Genomic DNA, 18,109 nt, shown 5'->3' on the forward strand with positions numbered 1-18,109 from the left:
GTTTATGTGTTTGGGGTAGTGTGTGTGTGTGTGTGTGTGTGTGTGTGTGTGTGTGTGTGTGTGTGTGTGTGTTTGTGTGTGTGTGTGTGTGTGTGTGTGCGAGAAGAATATGGAAGTAAATACTGTTTATTGTGCATGTAGTTATTCATGAAAAGTTAGAGCGAGCAAAATGGTGACTTCCACCGGAAAGGTTTTCCCCTGTTTCTTTTTGAGAATGTTATAATTTGTGAGATATTGTGTGTGTGTGGGTGTGTGGGTGTGTGTTTGCTTGTTTAGTCAGCTAGGTGAGAGGTGATGTGTTTCTCATTCCAAAGTGTAACAGGTGGTCAAGTGTCAGGTGGTGTGTGTACGTGTGTGTGTGTGTGTGTGTGTGTGTGTGACTGTGTGACTCAGACAGGTGCTGTGTGTTGCCATGACTGCTTTAGATTAGGGGTGTGTGTGTGTATATGTGTGAGAGTGTTTAAAAGACTATTCACTTATTTTTCCGTTAGTGTTACCTTTGTCTTACCCCAGTCCATGCTGGTGTGTGTCTCAGTGGGTGTCTATGTGTTCGATAAGTGCTGAGAGCGGATGTAGACGCAGATGCCATATATGAGTCAGGTGTGTGATTGCTGGTTTCTTAAAGTGACTCAGCTTCTCTTTACACGTGTGTGCTGTGTGTAGAAAAGCAAAGCATTTTCTGCATGTCTGCAACCAGGCCTGTGCCTTTGACCCTGTGACACATGGTGGTTACTACAGTGGACAACTATTCAATAGCCATCTCTTTTTTCCCCAAGTAAAAAACAACTACAGTGCCACCACTGCATGAACCCATAGTGTTCTACCTAGTGGCCAGCATTTAGAACTACAACCAAAAATCCTTTCGACCAAGATGTCCGACAGACAGCCACACCTGTGGATCACAGGAGGACTAGTTTGTCAATCCTTTTATTCTAGAAGACCTCTGTATGTCAAAAGAGAATTATAGTATTGTTTAAGCATTATCATTATTGATTTTGTTTACAAGTATTTATATAAAGAGTTTATTCTAGGTCCCCTGGTGGTCTAGTGGTTAAGATGCAGCGCTCTCACCGCTGCGACCCGGGTGCGAGCCCCGCTCAGGGAACCATCCCCAGCCACTCTCAGTGCCGGTCCCAAGCCCGGATAAATTGGGGAGGGTTGCGTTAGGAAGGGCATCCAGCGTAACACGTGCCAAATCAAACGTGCGGAGGATCCGTTGTGGCGACCCCTAATGGGAGAAGCCGAATTAAAGTTTATATAAAGAGGGTACTAGCAAGCTTATTTCCAGAAGGTTTTACTTGCCCAGTGGTTTAGCTAATGAATTCACCGGACAGCCTAATCTCTGTCCAGCGCTTGTGTTCACATGAAAAAGACGACGGCCATCAACAGGTTTTCTTAAATGTACAGTCAAAAGAAAACCTGTTTACTCAAAACTTAGTGACAGTATAAGCCCAAGGCGATCACGGTACACAACTGTATTAAAGTGACATGAAAATGTTTTAGTAAAACTGTACAAAAGACTCCGATTTGGAGTTTTAATTTGTAAGTATTTTGACTGAAGAATTCTTGAAAATATTCTGTGAAAATATGTTTTGCATATATTTGTCAGAACTGCACTCAGATGTCACTGTCTGATGTTATTGTTTCCCATAAACAGGTTTTTGGGGTTTTCTACATCTCAAATGCGACCATTTTAGTCGCAGTCTGGAGCCCTGTGACACCCTTTCTCTGTGGCACCCAGAGGCTGAGACCTCCAGGGCGACCTAGAGTGCCTGCATGGGACTTGGCCATTGTTTTGGAGGTCCTGTCGCATCCTCCCTTTGAGCCTCTCACCAAGGTACCTGTGAGGTTCCTCACAGTTAAGGCTATGTTCCTCTTTGCCATCTCCTCTCCCAAGAGAGTGGGGGATCTTCAGTCGCTTTCTGGGAGTTTACTCCAGGCCTGGCCAGTGCCTTCCTCTACCCGAGATCAGGGTACGTTCCCAAAGTACCCTTGGACATCCCACAACCTATTAGGCTCTTTCAGGCACCAGACCAGGAGAAGCTTAACCGACTATATCCAGTGCGAGCACTGGACATATACTGTACGTGCACAGAACAGAACTGTGGAGGAAGTCTGTTCGTCTGCTATGACCCTCGGAGGAGAGGTCTTCCCGCAAATAAGAAGACACTCAGCAGGTGGATAGTGGATGTATTTTCTTCCTCTTTTGAGTCCTCTGGTCAGAAGCATTGACCTACATTTACAACTTAAATTCTAATATTTGTTTCATGAAATTGTATTAATTGTAATTTCTTAAATATTGTAACTCATAATAACTAGTAAAGCTGTTTATGAATACTATGAAGAGCACTTAGAATCAGCAGAGATTTATTAGAACGTTTGATCAGATCAGGCGTTTACACACATGCACATACACACCTGGCAACGGCATGAAAACAAAACAGATGCGAAATTCATGTGATCTTGTGCCATGTGTTTTTAGTGAGTGGGTGGGCCAAAAAATAACTGCCTCACATCCTTTACATTTTAATCATTAATCAGTCTGCCTCTGTCCCTGTGATTCCCAAGCCAGAGCGTGACCACCAGCCGTGATACGCGTGCATGCGCATTGCTTCTCACACGTGACCGAAATTAGCGATTGATCAGTCATGTATCACTCATTCACTTCGAAAGGACAGTTTGATTTTCTAAGCACAAATTGAGCACATAAAATAAACTAAAGCCTTATATTACTTACATCTTATATACTGTAGGATGTGTGTCTAATCACTGAATCCTCACAGTTCCACTCTGTGGTGTCTTTAATGCTCATTCAATTGTCTTTTCATGTCCTTTTTTGGTTTGCTGCGGTTTGCGGTGGAACCTCGCCCTTCTTTGCTTCGTTACGTTTTGCAGCTCTTTGATTTTATTAATCTGTTGATTCGCTGTTCAAACTTAGTGACTCTCTCTCGGTTATGCAACCAACACACCACAGTGACGTACGAGATGCGTCCACCCGGAAAGACAAATGTAGTATTTTGCTGTTGCTGTTGTAACTTTTTGTGAGCTTTTTTTCCACTTATTTAAAAAGAAAAATGATCTAGTGCTGCAGGCCATTAAAAGCTTTTTGCAAGTGTACATTAGAATGATTTAGAATCCGCAAAGAAAAAAACATTGAATTCTCCCCTGCCATCAAGATCATGTTTTAATATTCACACAACAGGACCCGGCAACTTTCCAAACTGTCCCTATCGACTTGAATAGCATCCAGAGGAGCTGGTGTGACATTTGGATATTCGAATCTATAAAACCTCAGAACAAAAGGAGAAAGATTTTGTACAGGAATAAATTTCGACCTGCAAGTTGAGTTTATTACCGCTTAGCTCCGCATTGACTCATTTAAATGCATTCTCTGAGACAGATGAAGTGCATGTTTTCAAAATGAGTCACATGTAGGGCTGCAACAAACGACTATTTTGCCAGACGATTCATTTTCTTCTTTTTCTTCGATTAATCGGGGAACATTTTTATTCAATGTTTTGCTTGTTCTAACTATATAAAACCTTAATTTAGGGTTTATATGTATAAAAGTGTATTTAAAAAAGCCACATATTGAGTTAAACTGTCTTTAATTTAGTTTTGTAAAGATTATAGTGGCTACTTGTTGAGGAGGGCATGGGGGATTTCTCGTTTGAACAAATTCACTCATGCAAAGAAACCAAACAAACAAACAAAAAAAGAAAGAAAAAGTATTTGAGTATGCAAGGTGGAGCAATTTGTGTAAGTCAACAGATGGCAAGTTGACAACCATGCTTAAAAGAATCTACCGTAATTTCTGGACTATAAAGCGCACCCATATATAAGCCGAATATAAACTGAATTTGACTGAATATAAAATATATAAACTGAATTTGACAAAGATTTTTATTTTAAACATAAATAAGCAGCACCTGTCTACATTGAAACTAATGAACTTCACACAGGCTTTAACGAAAGACAGTGTCTGTTACACGGTGTAACGGGTGAAATATGTTGCGCTTCCTTTAGGAGCATAGCGGTATTTTAGGAATAGCCTGCTGCAGCATTTTTCCGCTTTTACTGCATGTGTGGAGGCCGAGGAATATGTCCTTATTATTTTCTGATGCTCATTTCTAAGTTTCTTTGACTAACCCATAACGCTGTTGCCAAAAAAAATAAAAAAGCACGAGTTTTGGAAACTTGTCTGTGCTCATATGATTTCTGTTGCAACTGGAGTTAGTGAGCTCTCCCTTCACCCAGACTAAACGCGCTACAACGGCTTGTATCTAAACAGTAGCCTACCAAGAATGTCATTGTTCACTGTCTTCCACCTTCCTTTCACAACTATTTCTCTCGGGAGTTTTTCTTTTGGCATCGTCGTGCATTTAAGAAAAAAGTTTTTTCTCCCAATGCTGTGCAGCTCAGAACACAGGTGAGGTGCGTTTTTTCGTTTCCGTTCGGAAATTTCATTAATCTTATGTTATGGTGCTCAGTTTTTTGGCTTGAAGTTTGTGAAACCGGTAAAAACCCAGGAAAAATTCAGAAATAAGCCGCTTCGTTGTTTAAGCCGCGGGGTTCAAAACGTGGGAAAAAAGTAGCGGCTTATAGTCCGAAAAATACGGTATATAAAATATAAAGAAAATACACAGACATTTTTTTCATTTGTAAAGATATAAGCATTTGGAATATATAATTAATTTATTAATAATTAATAATTAAATATGTGCATAGATTAAATATACAAACATTGCATTTGATTGTAGTAAAGCTGCAGTAAATCACGTTTGAAAACAGTTAACAGTTGTAGCAGACAAATGCTATACAAAGAATGAAACGGAGAAACACATCAAGCGGACAGGCATGATAAAAATGGGAAAAATATGCATTGGTGTACAAATGCATAATCATTTGCTAAAATCCACAACAGTGACTAAAAATGTAATCATTTACTGCTGCTGTTATTTGCTGCTTTTCGATTTATTGTTCAGATTTAGTTCAATTAAATCCATCACTATGTCGCGAGTGAACTGATTGTGCAACCTGATGCTCGCGAGTCACGACAAAACAGATCCAGTGCGACTGTCCCGAAGATACAAACAAACAGTTTACACAATAGCACTTTATTAAACACTACCATTTTCACATGACGAGGAATATCCAGTTTTTGCTTGCTGTGCTGATGTTTCGCCTTCATGCGTGACACCGGTGTTTTCTTTTCACGTACTTGTGCATCACTGGTGCTTCCATCCAACACAAGCTCCTATTTGAATAACTTGCAGGTTATAGTTTTCTTTGTTGCGTTTAATATAAAATGCTCCCATTGCCTTGGATGACTTGGGACGCACACTTTTTCCTGCTGCCGGTTGACCCTGTACTGTCCAGCATTTTCGCAGGTGGCTGTATGATTTTACCATCACGCTAATCCTTAAGTTTAGCAGCCCAACTAATCGATAACGCCATTCGTTGACAGCGAATTTCATTATCGATTATTAGCTTTTTAATCGATTAGTTGTTGCAGAATCACATGTAAAGCCTGCCGTCTCACAGGGCAGCGCTGTATAGATGAGCCCTAATTTGGTTAGTGATATCATCCCTCCTACCCAGTTGTGTTTGCTTGGATGCTTTCCCATTTATGGTCAGTTGTTGGATCATCGGGGTCTGCACAATATGCTAAATCTGCATACTTGATCTTAAATCGTAACTAAATTTCGGGTTTGTAGTTGGAATTATGACCCTGCACAGTAAAATTATTTGATTAGGCTGTCTTTGCTTTACGAGTCATCAGATAAGAAGTACTTTATTTTTTACTTCATTAAAGAGCAATACTAAATGTACAAGAGGAAATAATACAGGTCATTTAAAATGATTAAGTAATTTGTTTCCTTTATAGAAAGATTTACATTTTTATTACTAAAATTACATACAAGAACGTCTGTGAAAACTAAACCCATTTAGTGCAATTAATTGCCATATTACAACAAAATGTAAATGCAAATATATAAATAAATAAAAAAAATCATAAATAAAATATAAAAATCAATTTCAAATCGGTCTTAAAACAGCAAACGCACTGTACAGTGTTTTCTTTATGTTTTAGTTTGAAATGATCCCAAACTTTGGAAACTTTCCGTCGTTTTCTTTGGCCTGGATCTTCTCCTCACCCTTTGCTGTTTTCTCTCCGTTCCGCAATTTTTAATTCTGCAGCGTCTTCTGTGTTACCTGTCCAGTGCGCTGCAGAGTTGAGCCGGAAGGTGCGTCATTAATAATGGTCCGTGGGGAAACACAGTGCTCCGTGTGTAGTTAAATAGACTAAAGGGAAGCAAAGTAATTCTAACTCGATTTTTTCGTATTCTTATTACTCGTGTTCATCGAGGAATCGTTTCAGCCCTACAATTGATCATGCAAGCATTGTGTCAATGCTAAGGTTCACAGATGATCCTTTTAAAATGTTGAATTTTAAGCACATATATTCAGGCAGTTCTTATTTTTCTTGTTATTATGTAAATCAATTTGAACTTGTTTTGTGCACTTTTACACTTCAGAAAGAGTGTGTATCTAAGAGCTCACTGACAGTTTACTCTTAAGTAATGAATGACAAATATGATATATTAATATTGGCTCTACAAGCTTGTGCAGTTTTCCTTCATCGAAACATGAACTCCAGTTTTAGAAACTAGCTCGTCTTTTAAAATAATTCATTGTCGAAGAACCGATTTGCAAATGGTTATTCTCATCCAGCTCTTCTGTGTGTGTGTGTGTGTGTGTGTGTGTGTGTGTGTGTGTGCACATGTACGTGTCTCTGACATGTGTGAACATGTCTTCAGGTTCTCTCAGTCTCATGCACAGTCCTTCGCTCAAAGTGCTGTTGAAACATATTCCGAATTGAATCACGCACCTAAAATATTCTGTGATTACTGCCTGTGTTTGGCATCGAAGACGAATGGGAGAGAGAGAGAAAGAGAGCGAGAGAGAGACAAGCAGAGCCTGGGAACGATTTTATGCCGTGTTGTAACTCTGTTGAGGTCAGCTGCTTCTAACTACAAACATATGCAAAATATAGCCTCTGAGGTATAATATAATAAGTAATGCGAGTATATGAGCAGCTCTGTGTTCAGTCCTCACCTAGCATGAACTCTAACCCTTATATACCCCAACTGCACTTTTTTAAGGCATGAAACAAAGTTTTAGAAGAACAGTGGTGCTAAATATGTACATATTTGGGGCAGTCATGCAATAAAGGATGTTTGGCATGATGGCCACACCTGAAAGTCCACCCACCTTCCTGATCTCTCCCTCCACCTACTTACTTCCTCACCAGTTATTCACGACTCCTTCCTGCATGTCTGTTTAGCAGTGGGAGGGTCTGTCAAGGAAAAAAAAGCAAAATCCACCCAGAATTATAGTCCAGGTTCTCAGAGTTGTTCATTCTGCGCTGTCGGCAGTCGGTTGCCGTTGAGCCCCGTCGACTGAAGTAATTGTGGCATCTCACGTTGCCAATAATCGACTCTTGTCAAGCTCAATTAAACTCTTTTAATCTGTGTTGCAATCTGGCAGAAGAGAGTTCAGCCCAGCGAAACAGAGCATGAGAAAAGAGATGGACGTGAGCAAAGCGAGCCAGCGTCATACATTAGAACGCGTCTTTACACTGTGAGGCATTCTGGGAATGACCAAAATAAAGCGTTTTTATTTATTTATGAACACATCAAAATCTGAACTTTTTACGAAATCAGTTTGAACACCAAAGATCATGTAGGCTAAAGAACCAGATTCACAGAAGCAGCAGTGATAACAAGCTTCTGTCTACCTTTAGATGTGGCAGCTGAGTGTGTTTTCCTAACACGCTGAATTTCACGCTTTGATCTAGTTGTTAGACGAAGAAACGAACACAAGTCAAACCTATTCCATCTGTAATTAGATACCAGCTGCCAAATGTCACGACGCACCTGTGCCATTGGATTGCCACAGTAACACAAAAAAGACAATATCTAGACAAAACATTGTGGATGTGCTTTTTGAACATCATTTTACATTTAGTCCACATTTGCTGTTAATAACAGCAGGATGTTCCAATAGATTTTGGAGGTTGCATGTGGAGATATGTGCTTATTCAGCCATAAGGTCAATAGTAATATGGGTTGAGGTCAGTGCTTTATAGTAGGTTACTCAAGATCTTCCTTTCCAAACCATGTAAAGCATATCTCAATGAAGCTTTCTTTGTACACGTGCGTTAATCCTTATTGAGCAGCCATGGCGACTGTGGCAAGGAAAAACGTCCTTAGATGTTATGAGGAAGAAACAATGAGAGGAACCAGAGCTCAACATTTGCGATCATCAAAGATCCAACACCAGCTTTTCCATGCCAGAGCCTTTTAACACCCAAGGAGGTCCAATGTCCAAACTACACATGAAGTGGGATCCAATTGGCACTGGTACGTCTCTAGATAGTTCGGGATGTTTGCGGGGTCGGCATCTACTTCTTTAAAGGTCTACAATCTTCATAAGGTGGGACGTGACTAGGGGGTGGAGCAACCTCAGGATGGGTGTGTTATTTATAGCATATTAAAGTGTACTTACTCGAAACGGTTTCAGATAAAACAGTTTTGTGTAAAAAGCAGTAAACACTAAATAGAACCATAAACAGCAGTAAAGACAAAATTAAGTCCATGCATGGGTTATGGTTTACAGAGCTATGGAACTCTTTTGAACACCTCCTGTACGAATTGGAACGTCAGTACCTGACTTAACGAACATTCAAAATCTAGTGTAACATCTTCACAGAGATGTGGAGGTTGTTCATAAGTGAATTAGGCAAATGAGGACTAAATGTGGAATGAGATGTTTAAAAAGCCCATACGAATCTTGTGGTCAGGTGTCCACAAATGTTTATCCTTATAGTGTATATTACTGAGGAAATCAAAGTAGCTAGAGATTTTGGGGACATCTGAGTCACCTGAAATAGCATCTGTTTTCGAGTGCAATCAGTGGATTGAGCTTTGTTTCACCATCAAAACAGCTTTAAAAAGCACTGACTCACCCAATGGTGTCTCTTCCAGAGCACATATTAAGGCCTATTCCTCATAGTCAGTGCATTCTATTACCCGTGCTGTACTTGCATAAGATCTTGATGCATTCCTCTTCTAAATAAAGGATACCACTGTGCAGCAGGTTTGCGCTTTCTTAGATTAAAAGGCCAGAAAAATGTTGTGCAGCACATTGTCCGGTGATGAGGTCACTGTGATGAGCTCTTTGTGCGAGGCTTGGGGAGAGTTATGAGGTCGGTGGGGGACTGGAGCATTCGATAGCAGTGCTGTCTGAAATGCGACCCACAGCTATTGTGCCTAGGCAAAAGCGTCTCACTGTGTGTGAGTGTGTTTGTGTGTGTGTGTGTGTGTGTGTGTGTGTGTGTGTGTGTGGCCTCGTTTCGAATGGAATAGTGTGTGAGAGAGCGTGGGAAGTTTTTGGTTGCTACTAACAGCATGCCGGAGAGAAGACAGTGGGGCACAGTGCTAAATGTCAAGAAAACAGTGCAACATTGGCTTTTTCTTCGAAGTGCCAACTTTTTTTTGCTACATGCTTAGAAAAAAATGAAGGATTACTTACTCGTTTAACCTCAAAACTGATATTTCAGTCATGTTCCGATTTTCTCGCTCTCCTTTTGTTCTATCTCATTTATGCCTATTTGACTCCTTTTTCTTCTAGTGTGTGTGTGTGTGTGTGTGTCATGAAGGAATCACCAGCTGGAGGTCAGAGATGAGCTCAGACCAAGTGAACCACCGGATTATCTCTCACCATATGGCTCTAACTCTCCTTATAGGGGGAGGGATGGGCTGACTGCTGAAATAACTTACCCTTTTCACGTCCTGTCCTCGGCACAGAGAAGGAACGCATCCCCGCTTAACTGCACTGACCTGGCCCACATTTATGCACTGATTACCAGGTCTGAACATGAAGTGTGCCTGCAGGAAGAACGTGAAAATGAAAATGACTTTGCACGCTCGACAACGAAACACATTATTTCCTGTGCGACGAAGTTAGACACCTTATGAACCCTATATATAACTCATTCAGTGGGCGAATATGCACGCGTTTCACACCTATTAATTTGTTGGCGAAACAGTTTTTGGTTTTGGTTGCCATGTGGTTTGATTTCACATTGCACATAATTAAGTGAACCAAAGTGAGAGGGACAAAACCAATATGCTGCAGAGCATGAAAAAAGCATATATTATACAGAACTCATTGCATTTTCTTACATTTCTTTCATTTGCTTACAGGGCTGAAAAACACTGTTTCTAAATGGCTGCCTTTTTTTTAAAACATAAATAAAATGCTGCAGGTGAGGCAGAGCCCCAACATATACATCAATGCATTTGTATTGTGAACTGCAACATATGCCAATAGAGGCCCACTGAGGCAGGAGTCATGCTGCCCCTCGAGGTCTCTAGGCTTCAGGTTTTTGTTTGTTTGTTTCGTTTCAGGTTTTGTGATATATTTGACATATTTAGCAGCTACTAAAATCAAATTTTGAATTTTGAAGTCAAAGTGCAGACAGAATGTCTATGATGTACAAAATCATTTCTTCTGTAGTAAACGCTATATTTAAAATATTTGGAAATGTGTGCGCACTAGAGCCAGTGTCAGTTTTGAGCTAATTTTAGGTATTTGAGATTTGTAGTTGGACTAGAAATCTTACAGCAACTCGGGTTCATTATGTTAGACAGCAGCAGGGCAGTTGTGGTAAAGCAGACTTAGCATTTATGACACAGTAGTCGGGTCCAAAAGAGAAAAAAGCAAAAATGTCTGTGCCATCTCATGAGGCTCATGATCTTTGAAAAAACAAACTGTGAGGGAGAGTGAAGTGAAACAAAAAGATGGAGAATCCCTGAGTGACCACAACAACTGTTTTACTTTATTTATTTTCTCTCTCTCTCTCTCTCTCTCTCTCTCTCTCTCTCTCTCTCTCTCTCTCTCTGTCTGTGTGTGTGTGTGTGTGTGAGAGAGAGAGAGTGAGAGTGAGAGAGCCTGTAGCTCTGCATGCTGTTATCCATCTGTATGAGAGGCACACAGGTGTTTTAATGTTAAGCTCCAGGTCCTGTTTTGTGCCTCTCGGTGAGATAATATTACAGGCACCGAACTCTGGGGCTTTACTCTGGGCCAACATGTCAATGTGTGTCTTCCCTGGGCTCCACGCCCAGCCTCTCCCTCCTGCCCGCTTTAGCTGCAGGACCTCACCCAACCTCTTACACACACACACACACACACACACACACACACACACACACACACACACACACACACACACACACATACACAAAAGGGAGCGCAGTTCTACAGCACCATCTGGATTGCACTGTGGGAAATTGTTATCTGCACATTTTATACAGTCACTCTAAAGCCGCTCGCTTCAACATACAGGTCAAAGACAAACAAGCGTTATTTGTACTGTGTGTGTTTGTGTGTGTTATAAATAAAGACTGTGGAGTTAGACAGTTAGATCTTTTTTCCATTCCCTTGCTACAAGCATGTCTTAGCTCTATCACAGTAATACTACTGTGAAAATACCTGAACTGTTGTTTTTTTTTTTATGCAAACACATTTTTTTTTTTCATGCAAACAATATCTTTTTAAATTATGCTTCAATTTCAAATTAAAAAAAATATTTTAAATGGTGCTGTATTGTGTGACCAGGTCACATAAATACTGCTTCTCATTATTATGAACTATTATTATACTATTATTCTGACAAAACTAGTATGAAACATATATGTGTGTGTGGGTTTGTGTGTGGGTTTCCTAAGTCCTGTATGTATGTATGTCCTGTATGTATGTATGTCCTGGCTTAATGGGCAAATGATAAATAAACTTGGCTTGACCTGTGGAAGTGAAAGTGTATATCATTTTAACATTGTAGGTGTCATTACATTAGGAATACATTAGATATGATGGACATTTCATGCGCAGTTCACGAACCTGGATTCGTTCCTATTTGCCATATTCTTCCTGACCATGTTTCTTATGTTTCTTCATACACAGGTCTGACTGGGTGGAGATTTTGGAGCCGCGCTCCCATGAGCGCATGTACGTTAACCTGGCGACGGGTGAGTGCGGCTGGGAGGCACCGTCCGGCGTGACCGTTCGGCAGTCCGACGGAAATCAGTGGTGGGAGCTGTTTGATAACAACAACAACCGTTTCTATTACTACAACTCCTCCAGCCAGCAGACAGTGTGGCACCGGCCGCAGGGCTGCGACATTGTGCCGCTGGCGCAACTCCAAGCCATCAAGAAAAGCTCCGAGGTAGAGCTAAGGGGCAATGGGAAGAGCGGAAGGAACACCCCTGTGGCTGCAGTGGTATCACCCAACTCAACCATCTCCAGCGGCCGGGAGACGCCATCGTTAAAGAGCAGAGGGGGCAGTTTGGAGAAGAGGGGTGAATGCAACAGGTGAGTGTGTACTCAGTGTGATGTACATCTGCTGACACAGCTTATCTCCATCATGAACCAAGATGAAATAAGGGGAAATCATAGAGCAATACAAAGTTAAAACTGATATATGTGGTTCAGATCAGGACCTAAAAGCAAAAACATTTGCAGTATAATAAACCATTTGCAGTAATGTGCTGTTTGTCTATACACAAATATTTATATAGGCATTCATGTGTAAAATGAATTTTGTTGGTTATAAACCATCGTGTAGGCGTATCGTGAAATCTTATCCCTATCAACTAAATTACCCCCTTATATAGTTTCCTAGTTCCTCTTGACATTATAAAAGTGTTTGAAAAGATTTTATGGACAGCTGACTTCCATCACTGCTAAATACAGCCAGAATGTGACTCACAGTGCAACTGCAGCGTATAAGACGGCAGAGTAAATCAGGATTTCTCACTGCACGGTGAGCTCTGATCCTTTAGCTGGCTCCTGCTTTAACTCCTGATCCTATTAGCTCATACACTGCGATAGACAGACTGGCTGTGCACAATAAAAACCTAGCACATGCGATTATTGTTTCCATTTAAAACAGCAAAAAGAACACAGTTTGTTTGGGATTAGGCTTCGATCAACAGAAAGCTGCTTTCTATTTTCGGTGGACCAAAATGCTTGAAGCTCGTTCCAGACGCCAATTAGCACAGTTATTATGCAGGCTACATATGAACTTTTCGGCATCACTGCTTTATTAAACTACACTCTTAACAAGAAAGGCAAATAAGTTGCCTGTAAACTTGGTTTTTATTTGGTATAAAATATCTTTAGATGAACAATATACATTTTGCCTGTCGCCTTTGTCACCCACCAAACTTATAGATTTTCACAGCTAGTTTGTTTTTCTGAACCCAGCACTGGCTAGTGAGTGGTCTACTCTGCAATTTTAAAGCACACACAGTGGCTAAAATCGAGTTTTAAGTATTACTGCAGCATTCCTTAGCGCAAATGATCTCTGCTATAAAACTAACTGGAGGAATTATATTGCGCGTTTAGGTTAGCAGTGCTCTGGAGTCTAAAATAGCATTGATCAGTTCGAGTAGTACATTTTCAAATGCTGAGAATAGTGTAATGGATTTAGGCTATTCAATAAAAAATTACTTATGGTAACGCGGACGAGGAGGAAAAAAAGTAAAAATTGTCATTTTCTTTGATCATTGTGTGATATACAAATGGCGTGTAAAAGAGATGCAAATGTCAGATTCCTGCAGCGTTCGCTTTAATTATCTCCAGACTTCGAGAGTTTGTTTAGGGCTTTAAAAATGAAGATTGGAAGGGTGATTTGGGGAGGTTTGTGATAGACTCTGTAATCAAAGAGGAGAGAGAGAGAGAGAGAGAGAGAGAGAGAGAGAGAGAAATACAAATAGACGTTTTGTGCACATGCACACATATTCCTCTATAGACAAATAAATAAATGAAGACAAATATTTAGATAGATAGATAGATAGATAGATAGATAGATAGATAGATAGATAGATAGATAGATAGGTAGGTAGGTAGATAGGTAGATAGATAGATAGATAGATAGATAGATAGATAGATAGATAGATAGATAGATAGATAGATAGATAGATAGATAGATAGATAGATAGATGACTCATTTTTGTGATACAGTTTCACATTTTTACACTCGCCAACAGACACACACACACACAAGCATTTAATGCTACCGTCAGCATTTCTGCCTATATATGGCCAGTGGGTGTTTGTGTAGTGTGTGTGTGTGTGTGTGTGTGTGTGTGTGTGTGTGTATAAAATGTAAAATAAAAACTGAAAGACGAGTTTTGAGAGAGAGAGAGAGAGAGAGAGAGAGAGAGAGAGAGAGAGATCTAAAGGAAGGGGAAACTTCAGGATGGAGAGAAGGACTAAGAGAACAGAAGGAGGTTTATTTTCAGTTGATCTCTACTGTCAGCACGTCTCAATACACTCTGCCAACAGCTTCATACTTACCTTACAGGTTTTTTTTTTACCGTCACAAGAGTGTGCTGGGGAATTCTCGATTTGTCAGTAGGTGTTGATTTATTATCTTTAACAGCACTTGTGACAGTAGTGTTAGTTGTACTTGAATTGTAAATCCCATGTTTATATGAATGTACTTGCTCTAATCTGTCAGTGCTCAATTCACTGGTACTCTACTTCATCAAAGCCTAGGAATCTCACGTGTTAATGGTAAGTCAGTCATTTCTAAGCCAAGATATAAGAACATTGAACTTCCCAGTTTGTCACTAATATGACAAACTGCCTTTTTTTTTTTACTTATCAACTTCAAGAGCGACAAGCATGACGCGTTTATGAGTCAGCAGGTGTTTACACTGATAGCATAACCGATGCCAGAAACTTGACAACGTCCCACAACTTTTTATAAAGGATTATGAAATAATACTGCTGTAGAATAGTATCACCTCGGACCAGGAAAGAACAAATAGGAACTTGGAATTCCTACTTGAGATGGTGGCAATTCCTTAGTGCTCAGCAAGTGGCTTTAAATAGTGGACAATAACAAAGTAAATGTAATTCGTTACTGTACTTTTTCTGAAGTATTTCCATTTGGGAAAGACTACAGATATCTTACATTTTACTCAACTACATTTAGCAAAATCAAAATTTTTGAGTGGATAAATACTTATCTTTTCACGCAGCAAACCACCGGGGCTGTTTTGAACTTGTTTTAAATGCCACTTGGTGTTATCTCCTCAGCGTCTGCGACAGTTCAGCGTCTGTACAACAGCAAGCAGAACACCCGTGGCACTTATTTGTGTGATTTTTCTCTTAAAGTAGTTGAACCTTTTAATAGATATTAATCAGTGTTTAACTGTTTGATATCATTATGTTAAAAGATTTCAGTGCTAAGATTAACATTAGAGTCTTTTCACAAAAACTGAGTTGATTAAGCAAAGAGTCTTCAGAACCAGAATCAGGTTTATTGGCCACGTGTGTTGACACACTTGTCTTGTGACAAAAATAATAGTACATTATAGCCATAATAAATCATAGTACTTTGGTTAGTTAAGTACATTCGAAGGCAAATACTATCTAATCTGTGTAAAGCTGCTTTGAGCCAATGTTCATTGTTAAAAGCGCAATACAAATAAAAATGAATTGGATTGAATTGAAAAACAGTATGTGCCAAAATAGTGCTGAAATTCGAAGACGAAAACCATTACCTTGTTGTCATCTGTGAGTTTATTTCTCCTGAAACTCCTTCACACTATTAGCGTGTTGATTTACCACGGTATGCGTAATGTAAGTGTTCGAAGTGTTCTCAGGATTCTCAAACATATCCCGGAAGAAAAGTGCTGCAGACTCCTGTAAAAGGAGACGATTTGCTTGCGTAATGAAGGCACAGTTCTTAGCAGATCTTCACAGTTGAACACACTCTCCTTTTACATTCCCCACAAGTAGGCATCAGGTGGTGTAAGATCGGGTGAATGGGACGGTTATAGGAATTCAGTACCATGTGAAATGATTTGTGCTGGAAATTTTTTCTGCAGCATGGATGAAAATTCTCAAGCGGTATTGCTAGTCGCCCTGTCCTGTTGATGCTACTGTCTATTCATCTGAAGACCCCTTGCACGACAGAAACTTCTTAAACCCTGAAGAAATGGTCCGATCACAATGCCCCTGTAGCGTTCTTGGGTGACAGTAAGAGCATTGCCTTCCTCATCCCCAATGAAATAGGGGCCAAATATACCATGTGCTGAGTCGGCACACCATATCGTCACACATGCACTATGTAGAGGTTTCTGGACAATAACATCTGGCCGCTCAAAACCTAGGAACCAGAGTTGTCTGGCGATTGATGTAGCCGTCCAAGCGAATGTGACGGAGAACCACACATTCCTCAAGAAATCTGGATCCTCTTACACCATGGGCAAAAATGTTACACACAATACACTATCCCGGCTCGCATATCTGGCTCTGTCAGACGTTGTCCACCCTGTATCTGGTACAAAATTCCACATATGTCCTTAAACATTCTTCGTACAGAGGCGTTCGAGAAGCGCAGCACCGTATATTTTGGCGCATGCTGTACTTTTGTTGCTTTTACTCAAAGTATGGCTGCCCACAGCACTCACAGTAAACATAGTAGCACCACTTACCTAGTGTTTGTATTTATATTTGTATTAGCTTTAGCTCATTCAACAGGTACGCTTGTTACATCTATACCATTGTACAGAGTGCTGATTGACGAGGAAAATATACATCACAGTCAGCTGCCGAGGCTGTTGTGATCAAAAGATGAGCATGTTTATCGCCACTTTGTAGCTCGATGGCACGTAGATGAAATATGTATATTCCATGCCCTTTCAAGGCAAATCGAATTAACCATTTGACCATCATTATCATACAAGCACATGGTTGATTCATTGCCACATTCTGTACCGTATGTACTATATTTAGCATTTCAAGTCTTCATACTGTGTCTGGGATACACATCATGATACAGCAATAAAAAAGTAAGATTAATGGTGCAGTCTTTGATTGTAGGTCCAAACTGAATTTTTTGCCCATATATTTGGTACAGTTTTCTGCTCATTCCTGTGTCTGCCAATAGAATATCTGCAAGAGCCAAAACTGTTCTCAGCAGCTTTCTCAGGCTTTAAAACAAATACTGATATTGCATCCAGCTGGGTGAAGACGCACCACGAATCGCCTGTCAATCACGAATCCACCAATACCTGCCTAGTGACGGAGAAACCAGATGTCCACAACAATGTTACTTCGTTACGAGAACCATTTTAGGGAGCTCATCAAGAGTACGGTGTTGGACTGAGAGGATAGCACATGTGCTCCTGTTCTGGCTAAAAAAATCAGCCTTAAATGGTCACACACTCTCAGTTGTTAACACAACACCCACCATGCATAAACACAGCGTAACGTATTCTCAGACATTAGCGACGGTTGAAGCGTGCACCAGGCCCGTTTGCCAAGTATGCCATTTCTGTTGCTTGCTGTGTGTACATGCTCAAAGTGTACTCCACTCACAATTTTCCTGAGGTTATAGAGTGCATCTCGCACTACGACCTACGTCTCTCTCTGTTTCTCGTTCTCTCTTTGTGACATCAGGAAACAACCTTCTTACAGTTAATCCCACTGCGCTTTCGAATTCTCGATTCTGATTGGCCAGATGCTGTTGAATAATTCTCTGTACTAGTCTCTGTAAGTAGAGCCGGCTGTAATTCAAGTAACTAGGATTCTATTAACAGCTCATTCAAGTAATTCTACTAACGGCTCGTTCACTTGTGTGTATGTGTGTGTTTGTGTGTCTTCGTTAATACTTTGAGGTTATATTTAAGATATTTGGAAGGAGTCTCCCGTGTCAAAGGTAAGACGCTTACATTATGTTGTCAGACACATGAATGAAAGGCTGTATGCTTTTTCTGTATGTATCAAAAGTGAGAGAAATGAGAGGCTGGTGTACCACGTGAACGATAACAAAAATGAATTTATTATTATTACTTTTTATTAATATTGACGAGAGGGGTAAAAGGGGTCTGTCATACTATTCATTCACTGATTGTTTTGAATTTACACACATACACACAGTGTAACATTTTATTCCTTAACGTAAAGCAGAGATGCAAAGTTTTCAGTGGGAGTACAATTCTAATTTTAGGCGAGTGTCTGTGTG

General features: G+C 40.2%; 1 protein-coding gene across 4 annotated transcripts in view; it reads left to right on the top strand.

The window, feature by feature from the left end:
- arhgap46b (Rho GTPase activating protein 46b) overlaps positions 1-18,109 on the top strand; it is a 71,347-nt gene that overhangs the window by 21,441 nt on the left and 31,797 nt on the right. For all 4 annotated transcript variants that reach the window (XM_046869387.1, XM_046869388.1, XM_046869386.1 and 1 more), the window contains one exon: positions 12,031-12,438. In XM_046869387.1, coding sequence (XP_046725343.1) covers positions 12,031-12,438 — 408 coding nt within the window. The remainder of the gene's footprint in view (positions 1-12,030; positions 12,439-18,109) is intronic.

The sequence above is a fragment of the Silurus meridionalis genome, chromosome 16 (genome assembly GCF_014805685.1).
Source record: "Silurus meridionalis isolate SWU-2019-XX chromosome 16, ASM1480568v1, whole genome shotgun sequence".
NCBI lineage: Eukaryota > Metazoa > Chordata > Actinopteri > Siluriformes > Siluridae > Silurus > Silurus meridionalis.